Below are 26902 nucleotides of genomic sequence, written 5' to 3' on the forward strand. Positions count from 1 at the left end.
ATGAACAACAGCAGTCCGTTTTTGCAAGTTCAAACTATTTGGATATATTCTTCACCTGGAGAAATCCAGAGAAATAATCATTTGGACTGAAAACGAAATTGAAGAAAACAAAAATCTGGATAGATTTCTGACCTGGATAAATCCGGAGGAATCCGTCGGCACTGCAGTAGTACTGCCAGCGGAGGTCGGACGTCTCCTTCCTGTTCTGTTTGAATACTGGATCTAGCTTCTTAGACCACTGAATCCCATTCAGGATGACCGGGGCTGAAAAAGAAAGTTTGTCTTTTAATACATACAGTTGAACTCCAATATCTCGAACACTGCTATCTCGAATACAATGTATACATCGAAGTGATTGGTAGGTCCCAACCACTTACTTTGTAAGTATTTTACCCTCGATATGTCAAATATTCAGATACACCAAAGTTTTTAAACAGTCTAGTTTGAGATAAGGAAAGTTTAACTGTATTAAACAAACTCATTTAATTTGCTTAAACATTTACTGACAGTGTGATGAAAGTAATAAACTTTCAAATTTACCAAAAAAATTTGAACCAGATTTTAAGTCATTGATCAAGAACATCAACCAAAGGATGGCTGAGAGAGAGAACATGAGTTTCCATGTTTAAAGAGAAAAAAATGGACAGAACAAGAGTTTTCAAGTTTATGTGGATATAGAAATTTTAAAAGTCATTTTATTTAATAAGGGGGCTCAAAAAAATCATCACATCAAAACTTCCAGCAAACTTGCACATCTATACTTTTGTCACTATATAACAACTGCTGACAACAAAATTTTCAATTCAAATGTGCCAAAATTCCCCCCCCCCCCCCCAAAAAAAAAAACTAGAACTGAACTAGAATTTCCTGCTCAATATAAGCATTATGTCCTTAATTATTTCTTACATATTTCAAGAAATTCTGTTAAGTGGTTTAAGATAGGAGTCGCACTTAGAAAAATAACAGGAGTGACATACTGACTGACTCATGAAAGATGAGTTAAATACAAGTTGCATGGGGGCACTGTAGATTCCTAATTAAACAAAAGGAATTAATATCCGCGTAAAATCACAAGAAGTACAAATCAAAAATTTTAGATTCTTGCATTTTTTTTTCAGATATATGTTAATTACAAGAAACTTTGATAAAAAAATGGCATTCATGATTTTTTATTCTTGCGATTTGATGAAAAAGGGTTGAATCTCGGAATTAAGTACTTGCGTAAAATAAGGAATTTACAGTATTAAATAACAAGATGTGCGACATTTAACCCAAAGGTTTTTTAAAAAGTGTTCCAGAGTCAGATTTCAGTTTTGACCATAAATCTGTTGGCAAGTCACAATTAAAATATCAAGTTGATTTTAAAATCCACAAAGAAGAAATCATGTGTTAGGAAATAAAAGGAAAAAAAAGAAAGGAGGATCATAAAAAAAAAACCCAGCACACTACAACAAATCTGCAGATCATTGGGTTAGAAAATGACACATCAGCCAGTGATAGAGGGACTGCTTGGCGGCGGTGTTACTCATTAACAAGATAACAAAAATCCAATCAGTGAGGGGATTTAAAAACCATATATCTCTAACTATCAGTGCTCGTATCCCTGAAAATGCGGGAATACGCCAATGCAGCCATTTCTGATACTAAGTTCTTTAGTTCTCACAGTATAATCGGCTATAAAAATCAGTTCAAACAATATGGGACAGTGTTCAATTTCCCTAGGTTTTTAATCATTTTAAGGACTCATTTCCCTTATTTTGAAGCTACTTATAATGATGAAATTCATCCACTTGCAAAAAAGAAAAAAAAAATGGTTACCGTGATAGTATTGCTTAATGACTTTATTATACACTTTAAAAACTCGGATTACCACCAAAAAAAAAACCCATCATGATGAGGGCCAAAGTCTGAAATATAATGCTTTCAAATCTTTTTTTTTTTTTTTTTAATTTGACAAACATTGTAATCTCCATCACAATCAGCCTCCTGTTTTAAATAATTACCTACTGTGTACCAAATGCCTCCAGTAATCAATACTCCCAATTCCCAGCCTAATAATTCAAAACACTCTAGCTTAGCATATGATATAATGATCACACTACAACTTGCAGATTACCTAACCATCTTTATTACGTACTAGACATATCGTGTCGACTCCATTTGTGATATCAATCCTTTTAGGGTGCAGAAGCTGGGTGAAACAGCTATATGCAGCCAGATATACACAATATGGCATGCAACACGCTTGCACCACAATCAAAGAATTTAAATTCTCTTCTAGTATTCATAACATGAAGTTCACTTTGATATGTTGATGTTTTTAACAACTGGAGATAGTTTGCAATATGCCTTAAAAAAATAAATGAGTGGGAAAATTTCAATCATGTTTAAATTAGAAGATCAAAACACATTTGTTAAAAATTATTCTTCTCCTCACTGAAGAGTTGAATGAAGAATTAAACAAAAATTCTTTCTAAAAAACTTGAGAATATGACCTTGACCTATTTTTTCTTTTAAGTATAGACCTTGCAGTATGTACCGGTAATAAGATCTTGATCTGTATATTTAAAAAGCTTAAATTGTACAAAATATCAGAGACAGAAAGACTTCCTATAATTTTGAATTTGATACACTGTGACACTCTAGAAAACAAGTTATAAGTCAAGGTCAGGGTTAAAAAAATGCTTTTTGAGAAAACAGGTCATAAGTCAAGGTCAGTGATAAAAAAAAATGCTTTTTGACACTCTAGAAAACAGGTCACAGGTCAAGATCAATGAAAAAATGCTTTCAGACACTCTAGAAAACAGGTCATTAGTCAAGGTCAATGAAAAAATGCTTTTTGGCACTCTAGAAAACAGGTCATAAGTCAAGGTCAATGAAAAAATGCTTTTAGACACTCTAGAAAACAGGTCACAGGTCAAGGTCAGTGATAAAAATAAATGCGTTTCTTGTGCCAGATAGGTGAAATTTTTCAAAACCTTTAGCAGCTACATAAAATATCTCACAGAGAGACTTGATTAATCTTCATTCCATTAACACTGTGCATTTCAAGAATTCATTCCAGGGGGGAAAAACTCATCATCGATGACAAATAAATGATTAAAGATCAAAGTAATCAAAACATGTTCTGTTGATGAATTTTTGCTCTGGATAAATGTTTGAACAGCTGAGGAAATTGCTCCGATTGTCTGCATGGTTTTACTTGTTTAAATTTTCTTGATCTTTGATGTGTTTTACCATCAAATTTAATGTTTGAGAGCATTATCTAGGGATCAAACATGTCCAATTACACTAATGTAAACAACAAAGGCTATATAAACATTAGATTCAGATTGAAAAATAACTCATATGGGAAAGAATGTACAGAATTGATGTTTGTGATGTACAGAAGGACAAACAGAGAAACACATAAAGAGGACAGAGGCAAATCCATGGGGAAATGGTTCAGAAAGTTTAATTGTTCATGTATTTGAGTATGAATGTTTTTCAGTTACTGTACTTATGAAGCCTGTAATTATAATGAACTGCTGAATATAATTCAATTCTATTCATTGGATAAAGATCTATAAAAGTGAGTTCATAAAAAGATGTATTATCTTTCTTCAATATGAACTATCATTGTTTTAACACAATTAAAGTTATATAATGAATGGCATTAAAAAAAAATATGGCCAGATCATATTGCTTGCATGTGTTGCACTTACTGCATGAAAATAATTAATTTGTTGTGATAAACGATTTCAATGGCTTCACAAATCAAATCTCTATATTTTTTAGTACACTGAGATGGTAAACATTAAATTACACTAACAAATTTCATACTTTTTCAAAAAGACTTTGTGATTTATAATTGAAACCATTAAACTGCCTCAACCCATGCTATCATATTGGACATGCTAGCCATTTCGGCCAACAAATATTAATAAATTCAATTTCCTTCACTGAAAGGTTATACCAATTCATCTTAATGCAGCACATTTAGCTTGACAAAAGAGACAAAAAGAATGTTCTCTTAGATGAAGAATCCATTTGGTTACCTGCCTTCTATGAGAGACAGATAAACATTACACACCTTATGAACTGTTTTATACAGGTATTGACTTGTTATTCTTATTCAGTCTGCAATTTCTTGTAGTCTAAGAACAAAAAATGGATAAGCCTAGTTTTTTTTCATCAATTTTTTTCAACAACATGGATGTATTGGCACAATCTTTATATTCAATGTTTTATTATGTTTCATTCAGTATTTAATAAGATCCTAATTTTAATAAAAAAAATTTAGGGATTGCAACCAGTTAAAAGAAAAATAATTCCAAAATTTGACATTCATATTGTATGGGTTACGATGAATAGAGGAAGAGAAAGATGGAAATGATAAAAAGGGACTGTGGAATCATAAGAATTCGTGGTGGCTTAAATTTCATGGTATTCATGGGTAGCTCTTCCCAACAAATTAACATTTACAACAAAAACAAATTTAAAAAGAGTTATTCTTCGTTACTGAAACTGAAAATTGATGCATCCACGAAATTACATCTCCACAAATAACCAAAATCCAACAATCCACGAAAATTGGCCCCCACAAATTTAAATGATTCCACATTATATAAAAAACTACAAAAACCACCTCTCATCTCTTTAGACAGCTAGAGGGTGCATACATTTAAACAATGAAATGCTCTTTGGCAGTTCATGCAGGATATGAAGGTGGCGACTTTGCAGAAAAAATAAATAACCCACGTTAGTGGGTTTATATGTAATTTTTTTCAGCAATGACCACTACCTTTATCATAACCCAAATGAATCATCAGAGAAAGCATTTTATTGTTTATATTTAAATATTCCATCACACTCCCGTATTTGATACAGCAACACTTCAAATACAGAAGTGTGAAGAAAATATAATTTAAGGTACCTCACTACACCTATACTTTTACTTTTTAAGACACTACATCACAAGTTGGCGATTTAAATGTTTTGTTAAACTGTTTATATCGTTGAATTGGGTTGTATATTGTCGTAGCTCAGTGGTTAAAGTATTGGGCTTCTGAACCACAGATCATGAGTTCGAATCCGCCTGAAGCTTTTGTTCATGTTTAGTGAATTAAATTTTTGAAAATGTAATTTTTCATCCAAAATTGCATATTTTTTTGCCTATTTGACTTAAATACTTCTTATCCATAAAGACATCTATCATAATCAAGTAATTTTCTGCTGATTAGAGAAAATAGTTCACGGTGTAGTGAGCCACCTTAAGTCAGATTGCATCAAGGTCCTCCTAAATATCAAGTTCATGACAAACCAGTGTAAAGTTATATTGCGTTGAGGTTCGATCAACTTATCAAGTTCATGTTGAACCAGTGTCAGGTTCTACCTTGATCGTAGACATTGGTTGGCACGTGTATGGTGCTGTAGTTTGGGTTGATCTGGACGTCGTTGAACAGGGTGTCCTGCGTCAAGTTGATCATGTAGTAGATATCAAAGACTGACGATGAGTTAAGTCCCATCATCTCCATGTCTTCCTGACTTATTACTTTCTTATTGTTCACATATTCAAGCTACAAAAAAAAAAAAATTCAGCTATTTATTTTAGTAGTTCATGTTACACCTGCTGCGATGAAATTTTGATATTTACAGTAGAGGAGAGAGAGAGAGAAAAAAGAGATTAAGATAGAAGCAGAGACAGTTTTGATTTCAATATTCTAGTAATCTCTTCATGATGCAATAGTCAGAGCAGAGCCTAAACATTCTACGCCCTTCTACATGTTCTTATCCGAACAACAGAACTTTTAGATACATTTTCAGCCATAAGCCTTTATTTGTACATAATTAGACGCCATAAACCCCAAAATATTAACAGCCATTTTTATTTCAAATAAAATTTTGATGCATGTGGTACTAACTAAATCTGAAATATGATAGCCTCAATAACAATATGGAAACTATGTATCATATTGAGGCAAGATATTGATTTCAACAACAACAAAAAATCCCACAGCATGAAAATTCAATTGATCAGTTTTTGTTGCGAATCTGACCCAGATTTCATGATTTAAAGAAACGAGAATCAGTTCATCAACAAAACTGACGCCGAAGAAACGGAGAACCAAGCGTGCCTTATAAAATCACGCAGTCATAAGATATGACAGCTAATAGGCAAGGGTTTGTGCATCCTGGACTAATAATTCTGATAAAGTCAGGTCATTACTTGATAACTGATAAACGGATGCCGTCACTTCCGATTGTCGCAGCATCGTCAGGGTTCTCACTCTCCATGACAAATAGCCTGCTGCCTGACGCTAGATATACCATTGATTACGTTGGCCAACAGAGAACTGTGCCTGAAGCACATTTTAATGGGAGGGAAAAAGGCATATATCTCGGGGATAATTTCTATCTCTTTCTCTCTGTGTCCTGATCCACAGATCAGGAGATGATGGTTCAATAAGAACAGCTCTTGAGCAAATATTGGGAAGGGATCGCTGTGACTCGGCGATCACTGATGTGTCATTGGCTGATCATTGATACCGGCAAAAAATCCATTAGGGCAAGAAATAAAATGTTCTGCTTCCGAGAAACAGCACGTGTAAATTCCTGGGTCCACTAATGCAATAAATTCAAATTTGTCCCCATATATCTTTTTTTTTTCTGGTTCACCTAAAAACCACTTGGTAGTCCGTCAATTCTTAGTCCCTTAATTGCAAAAGTTTCTAACTACAAAGTCAAATCCCCTCCCAAAACATTTCCCTTTTTTTTATCTGGTCATGCACAGATATAATTATTTCACCCATTAGTCGTTAACTCTTCTTTTATCATTCCAATCCTCTTGACTCTAATCAAATATAGCCACCATTACTATAATGCCACGAGATCCAATACCAATACTGCCCAGAAGAGGTATATTGAGTTTGCGGGTATATTTTTGCCTGCAAGCGTTTCCTATGTTGCCTATCGAAGTAGTTAGTGTGTGGGTTTTATACCTGTGTTTGCTATATGTTGCCAGAAGAGGTTTTGTAGTTAGTTTGAGGGTTTTATACCTGTGTTTTCTATGTTGCCAGAAGAGGTAATTAGTGTGTAGGTTTTATACCCGTGTTTGCTATGTTGCCAGAAGAGGTAGTTACTTGTGAGGTTTTTTACCTGCAAGTTTTTCCTATACTCATGGTCTTTCCTGGCATTTTCTGCTGCTTTTACCAATTTCTGTAAACAAAAAATTCCAACAAATAACCACTTATTTTTAACCAAATGGACTAATTTAAAATCTTTATTTAAACATAAGGATAGCATTGTTTTACCAACTATTTTTTGCTTCTTATTGGAATTGGCTATGCATGCATGCAATTAAGCTTGCAGCAGCAGTTGAATTTGTTTGTTGTTCTAGGAACAGCTTATCTGAATTATCACTGAATTCATAGAATTGGGCATGGAGAAAACTACCCTAACACTGACATATTCGCTGTTTCATGTTCGAAAAACGGCCTTTTGAAAAAGCCCCTGACAATGATATATATCATTAACATTAGCAGAATAACAATTCCTGAACTGTTCAATGTAGGATACCATTAATTGTACGAAACTTTAAAATTTGTGCCATTCAAATTTTCCATAGTTTTATTCAAATTTTACACACGGTAAAGGAAGAAAGTAAGACCTATCACAAATTTAGAGCATTTGGTGCATTATTGTCCCTATAAAATGCTAGAATGAAAAATGCACCAATGATTGATTTCCATAAGTTTTCAAATTTTTTTAAATTTTACCTCAACAGCTTTGACCTTGGTCTTCAGAAGTTCCTCTATCTCACGGGCCATTTTGTCCACCAGGTCCTGGGGGTCAAACACCTTAGCTGTTGTCAGCTGCCTGTGGGCCTATATATAAATTTAAATATATTTATCACATATTAAGCTCAATATGCAGTGGATATCACTCTTGTAATAAATTTTTGATACGTGATACAGTTATAACGTAGTCCCAGGGACAGGCAATTTTACTTCATTATAAGCATAATTCAGTATATACGTCAAGTTTTCAACATGTAATAGGGTCTTTGGGAATGAAATTCACTTCGCTGTAAGCGTCAATTCATGATAAGCGTGTTCGCTATAACCCTGTTTTACTGCATATGGTTTTTACGCCATACGACGTCACATAAATTAAACATTATGAAGGTTGATGATGGATGTAGATTGGGAAAGTAACAAAATCATTCAGTTGAAAGTATAGAGCTTTAAATGTAAAGCATTTACTGTTAGTAGATTCCTAATTATACGCGAGGATTTAATATCTACATAAAATTGCAAGAAATATATCTTGGGAATTTATAATCTCCCTTTTATATTTTGAACACATGTAAACTAAACAGAGCAATGGTAAAACTTTGGCGTTCGCGATTTTATATTCTCAAGATTTGATGCAAAACGGTTGAATTGCGGAATAAAGTACTCGCGTAAAATAAGGAATTTACAGTAATGCTATTTCATTTTTTTCCTAAATTGATAAATATATGTAAGAAAATGCAATGCTAAATGTTTGTTAATCTTCAGGAAACAGTTTTCCATGTGTAAAATTGCTGCTGCTTGTAGTCAATGTGTTGAGCGGCTCAAAATTTTAAATGTTAATTTACAGAGAAGATTGAGATTTAACAAAAGATGTGGTAAAACATGGATTAAAAAGAATCTCTCATGATTTGCGATGGTATATGATTTTTATCCAACAAGTTGTTTGTTTTCAATCCATCGCAAATCATGAGAGATCCCAATGCATATGTATATTGTTTACTTATAGAAAATATACTCTTTTCCGCCCTGTGCAATTTAAACCACAAATTGCCTACTCGTGTGTAATAAACAGTAGGGGTGTGTATTAAAATTTTTTTACACATCCCTTTCTAGAAACCTTTGACTGTTATTACACACACTCCAGTCATCGGCCATAATATGATGTAGAATTCGGTATGCATCATTCGATTCCGAGTATCCAAGTATGACATCAAATAGCTGCAATAATGTAGCCCTATCCCGATTTTTTTGGCAGGGTTGGGGATTTCAAGTACATAAAAACATTTTGGACTGAAGTCAGCCCCATTAAAAAAATAACTGCACCATTACGAATATCCTATGGAATTATAGCCCTGAGACTCCAGTAAAAATCAGATAAAAAAGTCGGAGAGGACTACATAATTGCAGCTAGAGGTCAAAAATTTATGTCGACGTCAAATTGACCAGCAAGTTTGTAAGAGAAAAGGATTTATCCATACATCCTATATCCTAGACTTAATTTGTTGCCAATAATCATCACATGATGTTTTTTTATTGTTTCTTTGATATTTTCAAAAAGTGTTATGATCATTAAAACAGAAATATAGTGAAGTAAAGTCATAAAAAAGTTAATGTCAGATATACAAGTAATAGTTACGCGGTCAAATTGCACTCACCAATATGTATAATTTAGTTTTCTAAAAATCTCTTGAGAGCAGGGTTCTTTTAAACAAAGTTAAAGAAAATTAATAATGAAATAAAGGGTAATACAGTGAAATAAAGGCCATGAAGAAGTTCAAGGCCAAAGGAAGTTTCAGGGGATAGTAAAAGTAAATGCCAAACATTCATAACAAAGTTTAATTGCTCTCATTTGCATGATTGTATATTATGCCTTTATTTCCATGCAGTTAAATGAAAAATTCTTAAAGCTGCTTGGTCCAATTTTTTTTGTAATTACAGTATCAAAATTTTTTCCATACAAATCATTTATCTTAGAAAGTTATGGACTTTCTCCTATATACACCCGCAGAATCAGTCTCCTTTCAAAGTTAGAAATATTCAAAGTAAATAAAAATAATTTCTCTTTGGGCAAACGAAAAAAACAAACCAAAATGCATCACGGGAATGTTTAGAAAAGGAAACCGCTTGGTTTCGTCCAATGATTGGGGTTATTCAACCCGCATATGCTATGCATCGATTTTAAAGAAAGCATACTTTGGAAATATTATCAAACAAAACGTACACATGTTTATTTGTAATTTATCTGACCTTTATTAAAAATTGTAATTTATCTGACCTTTATTAAAAAGGAATGTCAAAGTCGTAATACAACCATACCCGTCCCGTCATCAGGGGTGAAATTTAACATGAGGCGAAATAACACGGTACCTTTTATTGTCGTTTGTTTTGTTATCAAATTTTGTACGTATTTTTCTTCATTGAAATTTGGCATAATTGATGGGTAAAACTATTGCAATGTGTATTATTACACATATACTAAGCATAGCCATCGTTTAAAAGCGTGCATAAAATTTGATATAAAATCGGACCAAGCAGCTTTAAATTAAATGAATTATAACAAAAGTTACTCTGTATGCATTGCCATGGCTATTAACATGATGGAGATAAAAAAAATCCACATCAATAAAACTCAATCTTTGTATTTGATTTCATTCTAATATATGCTAATTATTGTAGGCGTATTGAATTTTAGCTTAGTTTAACACTGAAATAATTTCTAAACAAGTGAAAAGCTGTCAATGTGACAGCAAACCGGGTTTTCTTTTATGTGAACTGTATCCATAATCCATGTCAACCTGTATCCAGTGAAATGGTGTACCCTATATGCAATATTTTGCCAAAAAATGACTAAGTTCAAAAGCTGGTATTCTTTTCATAAATTATCAGAAATCAAAATCCTAGCAATATGCACACCTCTGATATATGTACAATTGATCTGCAAAAGAACAACTTCTTATCTTGAAAACTGTAGGAGGAGTTATCTGTACAATGAGGGTACCCTTTTGGCAGCCGCCCGACTGCCATTTTCACCATTTTAATAACCGGATTTTTCCGTTGGAAAACCCGGTTAAAAAATCTGACATTTTATGGTTTCATCCAGACCAAAAAAAAAATCTCATGACTTTAATGACACAATTCCTGGAGTTAAGCATTGATCCATACACTAAAATAATAGTCACTAATGCCAGAGACAAGATTACATTGAGACGTCTGCAGCGGACGAAAAAAACCTTACACCACATTAAACACTGTGTCTGATAATGAAGATCATCTAAGTTTAACTGACTTAAGATATCATCTCTTCCGCGAGTTCTAGTGAGTGGCAATAAATAAATGTAGGCTCATAATAAGCGGCAAGTGACAAAAACAGCCAATCAATCACTCCTTATGCTTATGCTCAGTGTCCAACCTACACACTGCAATTTTCGCGCTCATCATTCTTCATTATCACATAATCAACATGTTTACAGGAAGTTTCGCCGCAGCCAAGTGTATAACTTAATCATAGCATTAAATATTTTAAGAGACCCAAAGACCTTGAACGCAAAAAATACTGTATCTTTATAGCACACTGGAAATTCTATATAGCTTGATAAAGAGGCTGGACAGATGGTCACCAACATATGTTTTGATATAACATATATATTTAAGGTCTTCCGTTTCCAACGGAAGACCTTATAGTTTTTGTACGGTTTCTTCTTCTTATTATTTTTTTCCACAAATTTTGTGCACGCGATATCTCAAAAACTATTCGGCCGATTTCAACCATTTTTTCACAGATGATTGCCAGTGGTCATAATTCTAGAAGTTTTTTGAAATTTTGAATTCGTCACTTCCGGTTCCGATTTACGGCCGATTTTGTAAATTTTTACGACCAATTTTGTGCAGACATAAACTCAGAGACTATCAGAGACGTGAATATAAAGTTTTCAGGATAGGTAGACCATAGTTTGAAGTTGTGCACAATGCAGTTTTTTTACGCCAGTGGCGCAAAGTTAAGGAGCTCGCCTGGGCTCGAAAATTGGATACGAATTTTAAATCAAAATTTTGATACGTTTTGATCTGTATCTTTTTATGAGTTGATATTTTCTTAAGACATATATAATAAAAGTGGTAGAGAATTTAAAGTTCTTTCCAACAAAACCAAGAAATAGGGGCTGGTCCCTTAGATTAGGGGCCAAGACACTCGTAAACTCTATTACAAATAACTTAAATACGATAAAGATTTTGTAATGCATTATAGAAGCAAAGTTGTTTTATCTATCAGGTAAAATCATTGCCACGCCCATTTATTACGTAATTAGACGTGATGACGTAATTACAGATTTTAGGGGACTAAAATCTTACATCTTTAATGTTTTGTATGTGAAAAAGCAAAAGGTTTTGTTAATCATTTTGAAAAGATATTGACAATCGTATACATTCTGAAATTTCATTGATATTTTAATCGTATCGTTGAAAAATTGAACGGAAGACCTACTCGTTACTCGTAACGAGATCGTATCTAGTTATAATTATACTTTCATGTTAAATACTGAAATCTGATTGGTTTAAATGCAGTTGGTAATCCGTTCTATTACCCTCAGCGTTAGCAACACACTTGGCAACGGGTAACACAACGAATTGTTACATGTGCGTAAATTATGCACGTACGGTACGCCGTTGAATTCACTTCATTTCAATCTATATAAAAGCAGTAAAATTCTCTTTAAAATTAAGACATTCAGTATAATAAATTAAATATAGTGCCTGTTTGGGAGGGTAACTGTTGAAATTGACATCCCTCGAAAACAATTGTCAACCTCCACTTCGCGTCGGTTGACAATGGTTGTCTTGGGGTGTCAATTTCAACAGTTACCCTCCCAAACAGGCACTGTTTATATAATAACCATCCGATCTGCCTTAAAATTTCAGATATCATATCAATGCTCTGCCATGAGCTTTTTATACATAAGGAAGAAATTCATAAATTTAGCTTAAAATTCCAAATATGCTTCTATATCTTTGTACACAGATATTCATCCATCTAAAAGGAGATATGGTCTTAAAATAGCCATGACCATGCATGACCAGCCCTCTTAATTATAATCTGTCCCAAGATATTTATGCAGCACATTTGGACATTTTTTTTAAATTAATAAAAATACAATACCTGTGAAATATAAGTGCAATTTTAATATGTAGAAGGGAAAATAACCTAATCATTTTTTTCCTCAAGAAAAATTGACAGGAACGAAAACTGATTTCTTATGGAGATTTATAATGAAGAATGTTGACAGCTTTTCTCCATTCTGAAGTCACTCGGATTAATACCTTGCACAATTTTTCAATGTTATCATGCAACCAGGTCTGTTGCAATACAAAATCCCCGTAGATATCACATTTTTTAGCCATTAATCAAAAACTGATAAGCTAGAGGGGACGTTCCAAAATGAAATCTTAGAAATTTTTCATATTTCTTAATGATCATTATTTGAACCCTGAGGTATTAATTTACAAATATCGAGTGATTAAGCAAAATGTGAAACGAGGATATCTTGGGACAGAGTATAATTAAAATAAACACAAAAAAATTATGTTATTGTCAGTATAATGTTCAGAGAACTGACCTTAAAGGTTATAATAACAAATATTGACTGGGTTTGAGGGCAACATTGATTATATCAGCCCCCGAGGGACGAAACATTGCCCAACCCAAAGCGGAGGGCAATATTTTCATCCAAAGGAGGCTAATGTAATGAAGGTTGCCCAAAACACAGTCAACATTTGTTTTGTTATATAAAGAAACATTTTAACCAAAATTTAAGAAAGGATTAGAAAACAGATCCCCATAATTTTCTCAGCTCAACATAGAATTCACGAATTCAATGTAGCACTAAAGTTCATTTCCAAAATATTGTTGGCATCAAACGGTCACTGGTGATATTCCGCTGCCCATAGAAATTTAATTACTACAGATGTTCTACCCGATTTTACTTCACAGAAATTTGCTAATCCTAAAACCGTTATGATAGCAATCCGTCACATTGCGCGTCAATTGTTTACTTGACTTGACTCAGATTGCCTATTATAAGGTCATCTTGTTTTTAAGTCGCGAAGAGTTATGTCACCGTTTACGAATCAACACATGAAAAATGATTAATTGAAATAGAGGGAATATTCTCTAATTAATATTCAACATCCAAAAAATATTGACTGGTCAATATTTTTTGCACGAGCTAATATTACAATTATTGACTCATGAGTTGTCTAATTTAATAATACAGTTATTAAGTGAGAATATACTACTGAATATAACAATAATTATTATCTGTTTCATAGTAAAATCTATGACCGAGTCCTTTCTTGTTTTAATATAATAATGTTGCTATTGGGAATTATTGATTAAAACCATCATTATTTGATAGTTGTATGAGCAATATCAAAATTAATGAGCTTAATTCAAAATAAAATTAAAAATATTTCTTATATGCAACTTTTTCATTATATTATACATGCATAACTTGATTTAATATTCATTCAAAATAATTTTTGTTTAGAATACTGTATAAATGCATCATATATACTATTTTATGAAATTTTCATTAAAGCTAAAACTTAATTGAAAATTTTTAATAAAAAATAATCTTGGATCCACATTTATTTGTAGAATCTCATAATCAAAGCTGCATATCGATTTCAAATTCCTACTTATTCAAATTGATGCTCATAAAAGAAATTGGTTAATTTGTTCATCAGAATCTATAAAGCTAAACAATATATACAGTAATAAAAGCTAGCTGGCAAGGATACTGTAAGAACATGAAATGTTCTGAAAGTTTTATCATTTTATTGAATCAGATTTAAATTAATGACATCTCTTAAAAGAGTTACACAAATTTTAAGGCTGCAATTAGCTAGAGAGCAGCACAATCACAGGTTTTGAGAGAAATCTCATATTCAACAATCACGATGAAAAATAATCTTTTCACCTAACCCCCCAAAGGGCGTACGGGAAGAAGATGTTAGCTATCGATATTGCTTTGATGATGAATATAATTATCCGATTCTGTCTTGGATTCCAAATATTTCCCTTGAGGATTTTTTTAAGGTAGATTATTGATACCATGTATTTTAATACGATAATTGCAATTCTGTTCCCTGATAGCCATGTCATTTAACCATTTAAGTGATCATCAAACTAAAAGCCATATTCTGTATGTGACATTGTACAAGAAGAAAATACATCACTAAAACCATTCTAGTACTAATGAAAATCATGAACAATGATGAACATCATACTTAAAGCTTTGAAATTAAGCAGAATATGTCTCGGTTTTTTTTTTTTCTAGTCTTTCCTTTAGGGCAGCTGGATGGTCAATAGAATATTAACCACATCACATATATCATAATTTTTTAGATATGATTTGTTAATTTAGCTAGTATAAACTGTTATTCATAGTCAAGAAAAAATCAATAAATTTAATTATTTAGCTTTTAAGTTTTTCAATGATTATTTCGGAAATCCCTATATCTTTATAATTATGGAACTCTTCTCCTAAAGGAGATCAAGACAGTCTTAATATGGCCACAACCATCCAACCCTCTTAACTAACTTTTGTTTGTCATCTATCAGAAGTACCGGTACTGATCGAATCTCCAAATACTTAGGTCAGTAATCAAGTAGTTCAAAGTAAAAATACGAGGATCAATTATGATAAATTACAGGTTTTAAATTGTAAAGATCGAGGGTTAATGTATTTATACCCGTAACCCCGCTGATCTTTATTTTCCTGGACTTGAAAGGAAGCTCTAGAGAATAACAAATAAAAGACATAATTCTTACTTAACAATTTTTTTTCTAGTAAGTTAAATCTAAGAGCCATACGCTCTCATCCTCCCATCAACAGTGGCAATCACCAAACAAATCTGTCCTAATCCGATAGTGAAACCAATTACAACACAGAATGTGCACGTTAATTAGAATTTATGTCAGGATCTTCAAAGGAAAGCAAAACAATTTTAACAATAACCCGTTACTTCTTCTCAAATAGTTTAAAGTTTAGTTTTGGCTTCTTACATTATGCAATATTACATGTGACAGAAAAAAAAAATCAAACTTTCTCACGGAAGTTATTTAATATAAAACATCAATAATGAACATTCTCAGAATTTGAGCAACTCGGAATAGGCAGACACCAGATATCCCATGCAAAAAAAATTAACAATCACAATAAAGAGAAACTAAAAGCATTATAAGGTCCCCGATCGTCAGACAAACTTGGGAGTCTGTAATCTCCGGGCAATACGCAACCTGATCCCTGCTCGGAAGCCTTTTATCATCGCAGGGAAAATTATTAAATGAAAGCCATACCATTGCAGGATTATACAAGGAAGACAAACTGTATAATGCTGCATGTTGCTTACTGATATTTTTTGGGATGATCGATAGTTAATGATGGAATATACTGAGGATTACTTTATTTTGTATTGTACGTATCTTGTATGTCTAGCATAGAACTGTCATTCATGTACTTATAGGTGAGTTTTTCTGTAATGTAGACATACAACACTTGGACAACAGACATATCTTTATAATACTTCGATCAACGACACCAGCAGGTCCCCTTGACTTGTTAATTCTAAAGGGACATAACTCCATGGAAATTACTGTAAACCAAATTTTATTAGGAAGCGCGAAAAGTTCGCAAGGTTCCCAAGAGCCTCGTCATGGTGAATATTTCTCACAGTGAACCTGCCCTTGTAGTTGTAATAACAAGGGTCTGTACATGGCTTACTCACGAAAATAAGTTGTCACAATCTTGAGTACATTTCCAGTAAATCATGAGATAATGTCGTCGCAAATAAAATTTGGTTTACATTAATCATACCGTTGCTTGGGAACACTGGACCCCTTGACTTGATCATTCTAAAGGGACATAACTCCCTGGAAATTAATCTGAACAGATTTTCCTTTTTTACCTCTTCGTTATAACTCCTATAAGCAGTAAGATTGTAGGTCAGCATTTTGATTTCTTCTCCAAATGCCTCTGTAAAATTCTCCATGCTGAAAAATGACAACAAATTGTAAAATATTTTCATCTTATAAAGGTCAATTTATAATCTTAAATGTTATTAACAATATGCTTTGTACATTCATAATGCTTTTTAATCTATAAATATTTAGCAGTTAAGCAGTAAAAGCAAAATGTTAAAATTTCTCAGCAAATTAAGCATGTGACATTTGCCAAATGTCATATCAGTATCGTCAAGCTTGGGACAGATATATAAGGCATTAATCAATTTTCAATCATCTTTTCCTCAATGGCGATGATGATTTGCCTCTCGAAATGGAATTCATTTCTTAAAAGGCAAGAAGGACTGTGGACAACAGTTTCAGACAATATCAAATTCATCAAGACAGGACTGAGAATCATTGATAATTATAACTGTTTAGATGTCATAAAAGTACGCAGAAATCTATACTAGTTTATACTTATTCAAATTCCAATCTATGATACCCAAAGTTTCATTATACCAAGAAGAGTGCACTTTTGTAAGGAAGGGTCCAATGTCAATTTAAGGAAATAAAAGCAGTCAAATAATCCCTCAGGCTGTTATCTCAAAACTCTAGACTACCGGACTTAATTATCGAAGGAAAGATCTTTGAGATATTCTAGGATTCGAGATATGAAGGTGAAAATGCCCACAAAAAAAAATAAAATAGGTAAAGTTGGGACTTTAAAATCACATTATTGGATTTCATGGTTTTCGAGTCACTTGTGTTCCAGATATGTTGTTTTAAATTGTATATGGGGCAATGAGCTTCTGCTCCTGTTTAGTATAGATAGACATATGATGTAATGAACAAAATGATTTATCATAATTTCTTGTTAAAGACTGAAATCTGATTGGTTAAGATGCAGTTGATAATCCGTTCTATTACCCTCAGCGTTAGCAACACACTTGGCAACGGGTAACACAACGAATTGTTACATGCGCATAAATTATGCACGCATGGTTCGCTGTAGAATTCACATTTCTATATAAAAGCAGAAATAATTTCTCTAAAATTAAGACATTCAGTATAATAAAATAAACAGTGCCTGTTTGGGAGGATAACAGTTGAAATTGACAACCCTCGAAAACCATTGTCAACCTCCGCTTCGCCTCGGTTGACAATATGGTCTTCTTGGGGTATCAATTTCAACTGTTATCCTGACCCAAACAGGCACTATTTAAATAGTATACTAAGGTATATGTCGTGAATTTTCTTCTATAGTTAATGAAGTACTACTTTATTATTCATTAAGGATGTGAATTTGTGCACGAGAGGAACCCATTTAATTTAAAAAATTGACCGATGAATTCTGTTGAATTCCCCAAGATACAATAATTCATAGTCACTTCCATTAAAAAAAAAAGGTCGAATTGTGGGCTTCATTAAAGTAACAAATAACAAGTACTTTTTAAGTTTTGTTGTTTAAACTGTCTCACTGATATTCAATCCTAGTAAAATATTACTCTTCTCAGTTTGCATCATATAATGGAACCATTCCAAAGTGTATTCTATTATTTAAAAGGAACTTGCAGCAGCCAGTAAGTCTGTCAAGGATGTCGAGCATCTGAAGTCAAAGACTCCAAAAGAAGTGAACAATACACTGATAAATCATTTATACAAGCAATATAACCAGCTCCTCAAAGAGCCTTGCTGATCAAGTTCTCCAATGTTTGCCGAACTTGATTTTAAAGATTTTATGCGAGTCAGATTCACAATTTCATGAGACGTTTTGTCTTCGTTTTGTTTTATATACACAGGAATTTGATGCAATTCGTTGCATTTCCAGAGTTTGGTGTTTCTCACCCAATGACTCCCCACCAGTGCATTAATTAATCTTCTCCGATAGACGACAACCACTGGTTTCAATTCCCTCTACATTAAAACAACAATTAAGTCTGAAAACTTTGTATTGATATTTCACAATGGCCAGCTGCAGAGTTGATCGTCTTTCAGTGTGCCGTTTCTTCCACTTGGAAAATCTCTTTAGGGCACAATTTCAATATGTTTGCTGCAGACAATTAGGTGTGATTTAGTTTCCTTTCCGATCTTTCTATCTTTACATGTGAATCGCATCAGTGCAATCGATATTGCAGTCATTAAACCTTTGTTATAAATTACACTGCAGGAACCTCGTGAAATTTTCAGTGACATTCTTAGATTTATAAATCCTATAATAGTACTGATATTCAATGCAAATTGAATACTGCTGCATTTTTCATATTTTTTTTTCAATTTCTCCAAAACTGCAAATGCCATCTCATATAACCCTAAGTTACCAATCACTGCTGCATTGCATAACTGCAATGAAGGCGATTCCAGCACTCAAAAGCAATTATTCAATTATGATTCAGGACATGTTGCTCAGCTTCATGATGAATAGCTTTACCTCCTTTAAAGTGCAAGCATACTTAATATTAAGCTTTGGGCTCCTGTTGTAGCATTCAGCAGACACTCATCCGGAATCATTACTTTCCTGTTGTCAGTTGGTGCAGCTTAAGGATGGGACTTTTTCCACTGAATATGTCTGATCAGCGACACATCAGAGAGAATCAACTAGATCAACGATATGGAGATTTCTTTAATTGTTGCGATAAAACAGAATATATTGTCTCTCCTAGCACGTTACGATGCATCGTAGATTAATTTCTAAGCATCTACGACACAACAGTGTCTGCATGGTGGTGGGTTTCTTGTTGTTCTTTTTTTTCAGTCTAATTAATCTAGAAAGTAGAGCTGTACATATACTACTTATATAGAGGGTCAAAGAAACCTTTGAATGACACAGATTTAACCCCAACTAAATAAACCCACAAAATAATTATGCACTTTTTTCTTCAGATTCCTTGAAGGAAAATACTGTAGATTCCTCATTTAACGCAAGGGATTAATATCCACGTAAAATTGCAAGGAGCACCCTTCGCAAATTTTAAAATCTCGCCATCATTTTTTTGAGAGTTGAGAACTATGAGAAAAAAGAATAAAAGTTCCGCGCTCGCGATTTGATACAAAACAGTGGGATCGCGGAATTAAGTACCAAGTCTCGCATTATATAAGGAATTTACGGTTAGTGAAAATATTGACTTACAACTGACTCACAAAGAATATAATTAACCCAACATATAGATCTTTAACCTGACAGAAGTTTGAATTCACATTTCCACAAATTTGTGACCTTTACCTGCATATGACCCTCTGTCATTTAAACTTCATGACAGGTCATTGGAAGATTCAAGTCTGCAATTGTATATTTTTGATTCCTTAAAAACTTTTTCTATTGCATGAAGCATTATATGCTTATGAAGACAGCTACATTAAATTTTTTGTGTGCTAATTTTACATGCCATTTTTTTTAAAATTCAAATTGGAGGAAGGGGGAGTGGGGTGTCAGGTTTTTTTTTTTAATAACAGCTTAATTAAGGTCTGTGTTTGGTTGTTAAGAGAGCTAGAGTAAAATTTGTTGAAAAAAATCTGTGTTAAAAAAATTGTTGAGAACAAATCTGCAATTTTCCTAAGTTCTTTTTTTTTTCTCTCTCTCTATCTCCCAACAATTATGTCTTAAACACTGAAATTGACCAAAACTTAGTATTGTTCCCAAAAGGAATATTCTGTCGCAATGTCTAGACAATAATCACATCTTAACATTGCATTGTGCATGCACAACAGTTGCCTTCAAGTGCTAAACATTGCAACTTAATAACAGAGTCTTTTATATCCTAAATTCCAGCAAATAAACTCCAGGCCAAGTCATCTCAGGGGTCCTTTTTGATGTGAATGCATGCAATGCCTTTCCCAAGCCATAGTTATTGCTAAATTATATGATATTGCTAAATACAGTTAGCCAAAAGGGTGTCTGTACACAAAGTTCTAAGCACTGTCAATTTGCATTGAATAATAGGGAAGATAGCAGCTCATGCTAGTTCATATTGATTTCTAAACACCACATCATTAGCAATTAATGAATAATGATTCATTGGGAAACCTCTGAGAAATTGTCACCTTATTCGCCCCAAACATAAAAAGTCCATGCATGCCTGTAACTTCCTGTTATATATCTCATTCCAGTTGATTGCGAGATAACCATGAGTTTGGGACAATCATATAATTTTACATGTATCAAATTGTTCCTCCTTCAAATTCCACTTAAACAGCATGGACTGTAAGCACCCGTTCTCGGTTGCTGTAAATTCCTTATTTTACGCGAGTACTTAAATCCGCAATTCCACTGTTTTGTATCAAATAGCAAGAATATAAAATCGCAGTCACCAATTTTTTGTGTTTATTTCCTATAGTTCAAAACTCAAAAGTGTCTGAAAAATAAAAGCGAGACTTTAAAATTCGCAAGGGTTGATTCGAGTCAGGATTTTACGCGGAAATTAATTCCTCGCATTTAATTACGAATTTACAGTATCAACCTCAACTCTAAACTCAACACTTTATATATCTCAAGTGTCTTCCTCACCAATTTATTTCATTGTCATTAAAAAAAATATGTTATTGAAATATTATTTTACATTATTATGGATTACTATAGCACTCAATGCAACTTTTTATTTTCAAATTACAGGAATAAGGCAGCATGTAATTAAACAGATTATGATAGACTGGGCTGCTAAGCCTGTTAAGGAGGCTCTGTATGGTCAAGAAATCAACCATCGGATCTACCTCAAATTTTAAGACATGTTATGTTTAGCTATACATGTATTAAGTTAGCTCACTACATTTTGAAATATTTTTTCAAATCAGCAGAAAATTCATTGATTATGATTGATAGATATAATGAATAAGAAGCATTTAAGTCAAATAGGAGAAAAAATGTGTAACTTTTGATAAAAAATTATATTTTCAAAAATTTAATTCAGTATACATTAACAAACTTTAAAGCTCCAGGCGGATTCGAACTCAAGATCTTCAGTTCAAAATCCCAATAGTTAAACCACTGAGCTATGACAATATACAACCCAATCGAATGATATAAACAATTTTACAAAACACTTAAATCGCCTTCTTGAGACGTAGTAAACTGTCATAAAAAGTGTAAGTCTAGGTGTAGTGAGGTACCTTAAACTATTATTTCATAAAGAAAAAAATCCATATATTTTACCTTCTAAATTAAATGGGTATTTTCCTACATTTTTATAGAGCTCTTTTTTCTAAAGAAGATCAATATAGTCTTAAAAAGGTCACGACCATCATGTTCTCTTAATATATCACCAGCACATAAACTGCCAGTATATATAGATATATGAGCACCTAATTGGTTGATGGCATTTATACCTTCAATTCCGAATCTTTTTATTACATCCATACTCATAGATTTTAATATCAGATGTCAACTCACAGGATGTAATGTATACATCTAATTGATTTTATTGCTTAATTAAAAAAGGTTCACAACAGGGTGCCTTCCGCCCGGAGTAGCATATATTTGCAATATTGCCTATAACAGCAACACAAGAAACTAGCCTTTTTTAGTTTAATATAAAGTCTGAAAATAAAAAATGTAGGTATTAACAAAAAGAATTCTACTGCTGCTATAGACCCTGAAACATTCTCTTTTCCCATTTTTCTGCATGTTCACAGTACACTCACACTGCGCTCACCATTACCCTCTCCAGTCCACTCCAATCGCGCTCGTCATTTACAATGCACTCACCATGCGTTTACCTTGTGCTCATTGTTCAATCAGGCGTGAGCATTCACTTATCATTCAGTCAGATAATATTATATTTAGGCTGATAAAAAACATACATACATCCATGTAGTTTTTTTGTTATTTTCTCCTGATTACCGAAGAAGACAATATAAGGATAACTCCAGAGGCACTCAAAATAAATCGTTCATCTTGCGTAAGCCTTCGCCATGCGATTCACCGTTCACTTTGTGCTCTCGTTTGCAATTAATGTGCTCTATGTTTTCTCACCATTTACCACTCATAAGCCTTCACCAAATTCTGTTCAGGGTGCATGCACTAAATGTTCACTCAAGAGTGCGCTCGTCGTGCCCTTAGTGTCACTCACGCTCGCGTTTGTGTTCTGAGTTCGTTCACCATTTACCACTCATTTTATAAGACAAGCCCTCACCAAATTCTGTTCAGGGTGCATGCACTCAAAATTCACTCAAGAGTGCACTCACTACTCAAGAAGGAAAGTAGAAGGCTTCTTGTTACCAAGATCACATTTTTTTTTTATTTCAAGCACGTTAGTTTGTCAATATCATCCTTATAAATGATTGTTCAATTTGTCAATGATTATTTCTTGAAGAACTAATTTATACTGCAGATAAATTCCTTATTTCATGCGTGTTCTCAATTCTGCGATTCAGCTGTTTTGCATCAAATCATGAGAATATAGAATTATGAAAATAATATATTGATCATAGTTTCATATTGTTCATATCTGTTGCTATTATATATTAATTCCTCGTGTTTAATTAGGACTACTACAGTATTAATAAGTAAAGGGCAATGTCAATAAACATTTTCTGAATCAAGTGCATCAATTTCTTTGAGCAAATATAAAATTGTTTTGCTAGTTTGTACAAGAGTTAAAGCTGACATAAAAACTGTTTGTCATTTGTCCTATTTATTGGCATTAATTAATATGACAATACATGATGCAAACAAAACTGCTTTTTTGTGATATAAAATTATCAGAAAAATTTGACGGTTAAAAACTATCATTCTTGGGCGCATGACTTAACAATAGTTGATAATTAATAATAATTATGGTGTTTGTTCAAGCCTAATGGGCTAATTGTTTGTTTGCAATAAATGAAACTTACGTTTTAAACATAGGTAATCACAGATTACAAAGCTCACCGAGACGAGGCATCAACTTTATGAGGCATCACCTTTAAAACCACCTTTATCATATGATATGAAAATCATAGTTAATGATCTTGGATATTCATGGATACTGTTTTGACACAATATCGTATATCATATGTAAAAAAATTGTATGATAATCCTATGTTCATTTCATACATTATTATAAGATACAATGTTTATCAATACAATAATATAAAATATGATATTGCATCCAATGATACTTACAATATATATCATTTAATACAATATAATACTGTAATAAATATTGATGCAATATGATTTTGTAACATATAATATGACATTGTATCGTGTTATACATTATTGTATTTAATCACATAATACAATATCATAATATCTAATATAAATACAATATAGCATTATTTGATACTATATCATATCACATAATACATCACAATATTGTAACATATGATATTATATTGTACAATATAGTATAATTTTGTATTGTATGATATTGTATCATATTTGATACACAATATTGTATCATATGATACAATATAATTTGATAAAACATTGTTTCATATCATATGATACAATATCATCTGATACAGTACGATATTATATAATACAGTATCATTTTATACAATATCATATCATATGATACAATATCATATTATACAATATCATATTATATGATATCTTATAATATCATATTATACAATATTGTATCATACGATATGCTATAATTATAATATACAATATCGTATCATATGATACAATATCATATATTGAAATATAATATGAAACAATATCATTCGATAAAATAATATATTATACAATATCATATTCTACAATATTGTATAATAATATACAATACTATACATAACAATATCATAATACAATATCATATAATAATGTACAAAAAAATTGATACAATATCATATCATATCATATAACTTTTTACAATATAATGTATGATATTACATTGTATCATATAAAACAATAGTGTATCATATCATAGAATACTATATCATAGGAATCATGTTAAATCATTTAACAACAAACACATCTATCAAGCAGGTTTGAGTGAGGTAGGAGAATTTTTAGCATCCTTGATAATGGAGATCAGGCTCTGCATCTGAAGCTACCTCTGCAATTCATTTATATTATAGTTAAATCAATTATGCAAGCTATTATCTATAAAACATGTAACCTGTTCCAAAAAACTAAACCTCATCCAGCATCCGAAACCTATGGCTCAGATTCAGCATTCAAGCCTGTCAGATGCATCAGTATCATGAGATGCATCATCCCTGCAAGTTTGGTGATGTAAGGACCAGTAATAACTAAGATATAATCATCAGAGGGCACCTGCTCTAAAAACTTTAACCAGCTCTTAAAACCTTAACCTCATCCAGCATCCGAAACCTATGGCTCAGATTCAGCATTCATGCCTGTCAGGTGCATCAGTATCGTAAGACGCACCATCCTTGCAAGTTTGGTGAAGTTAGGACCAGAAATAACTAAGATATATTTTTTAGCATCCTTGATAATGGAGATCAGGCTCTGCATCTGAAGCTACCTCTGCCATTCATTTATATTATAGTTAGATCATATATGCAAGTTTGAAATAGTGCTATTACCTACATATATTAAACATGTGACCTGTTCCAAAAAACTAAACCTCATCCAGCATCCGAAACCTATGGCTCAGATTCAGCATTCAAGCCTGTCAGGTGCATCAGTATCATAAGACACACCATCCATGTAAGTTTGGTAAAGTTAGGACCAGTAATAACTAAGATATGATCATCAGAGGGCACCTGCTCTAAAAACTTTAACCAGCTCTTAAAACCTTAACCTCATCCAGCATCCGAAACCTATGGCTCAGATTCAGCATTCAAGCCTGTCAGGTGCATCAGTATCATAAGACGCACCATCTATGCAAGTTTGGTGAAGTTGGGACCAGTAGTAACTTAGAAATGGCTATCAAAGGGCACCTGCAACAAAAACTTTAACCTGCTCGAAAAACCTAACTTCATCTAGCATCCGAAACCTTCGGCTCAGATTCAGCATTCAAGCCTGTCAGGTGCAAAAGTATCATAAGACACACCATCCATGCAAGTTTGGTGAAGTAAGGACCAGTAGTAAGTAAGATATAATCATCAGAGGGCACCTGCTCTAAAAACTTTAACCAGCTCTAAAAACCTTAACCTCATCCAGCATCCGAAACCTATGGCTCAGATTCAGCATTCAAGCCTGTCAGGTGCATCAGTATCATAAGACACACCATCTATGCAAGTTTGGTGAAGTTTGGACCAGTAGTAACTTAGAAATGGCTATCAAAGGGCATATAATCATCAGAGGGCACCTGCTCCAAAAACTTTAACCTGCTCCAAACACCTTAACCTCCTCCAGCATCTGAAATTCATGGCCCAGATTCAGCATCCAAGTCTCTCAAGTCCATTAGTAGGTCCAGATGCATCATTCATGCAAGTTTGGTGAAGATAGGACAAGTAATAAGTTAGATACAGGACCTGCAACAAAAACTTTAACCAGGTCCGGACGCCGACGCCGACGCCGACGCCGAGGGTATAGCATAAGCTCCCCCCGACTTCGTCTCGGTGAGCTAAAAATGCTAATTAATATAACATTAAAACTTCCTGATGCCATATTTTTAAACAGAGGGCAATTGGATCAAATTTTAAATCATGAATAAACTTCTTCTGTTTACCATTGCTATAATATATAGACCCTTTAATATTGAGCAAGCACTGACTATGGGTAAAGAATAGGACCAAGGGAAGGTAGAGATGAGCTAGGGTCCAGGGTAAGATTTAAATTAAAACAGAGCTCTGCTAAGACCTTGACCTTAGACCTTAAAAACTTGAATTTAACCTCCTTGCTGTCACCACTAGAGCTTTACCTATAAGCAGTCTTTTGGTAAATCTGATCAAGATTATGCCAAGGGTGGAGAAACTTAATGTTTAGTCCTGAAAAAGAGATTTTTTTTTCTGACTAAATGATTGAATTTTAAGTCACTGCATACTCTAAAACACCAACATTTACACTTTGTGTAAATTCAGTAAATATGAGCAAGATGATCAAAACCTCAAGGTTTGGTGGGTTTTTTTATTGACCTAGAAAAGTTGTTTATAAGATTACGGTGCACATCCTTTACGCAAAGATTATACTGATTGGGTGAAATATAAGCCCAGTTTACGGCAAAGAAAAGGGAAAATATTCTCCAGACAAGGGATGAATTTATGAATATAATATTAGCAGTTGCCAATATTTTATCAA

The 26902-nt window shown here is 33.1% G+C and overlaps 1 protein-coding gene and 1 long non-coding RNA gene across 3 annotated transcripts in view; both read right to left on the reverse strand.

Annotated features, from left to right (window-relative positions):
• The window catches only part of LOC105319342 (voltage-dependent calcium channel subunit alpha-2/delta-3), a 99086-nt gene that overhangs the window by 59150 nt on the left and 13034 nt on the right, over positions 1-26902 (reverse strand). For both annotated transcript variants that reach the window (XM_066082499.1, XM_066082498.1), the window contains exons 2-6: positions 16737-16821; positions 7758-7865; positions 7138-7197; positions 5375-5558; positions 133-264 (exon numbers count right to left, since the gene is read on the reverse strand). In XM_066082499.1, the coding sequence (XP_065938571.1) occupies positions 133-264; positions 5375-5558; positions 7138-7197; positions 7758-7865; positions 16737-16820 (568 nt within the window). In that variant the 5' untranslated portion in view covers position 16821. The remainder of the gene's footprint in view (positions 1-132; positions 265-5374; positions 5559-7137; positions 7198-7757; positions 7866-16736; positions 16822-26902) is intronic.
• LOC136274821 (uncharacterized) lies at positions 24836-26243 on the reverse strand. The gene is made up of 2 exons (XR_010713235.1): positions 25990-26243; positions 24836-25618 (listed from the first exon to the last, which is right to left on the reverse strand). It is a non-coding gene; the product is annotated as an uncharacterized lncRNA (long non-coding RNA).

This window comes from Magallana gigas, chromosome 4 (genome assembly GCF_963853765.1).
Source record: "Magallana gigas chromosome 4, xbMagGiga1.1, whole genome shotgun sequence".
Lineage (NCBI taxonomy): Eukaryota > Metazoa > Mollusca > Bivalvia > Ostreida > Ostreidae > Magallana > Magallana gigas.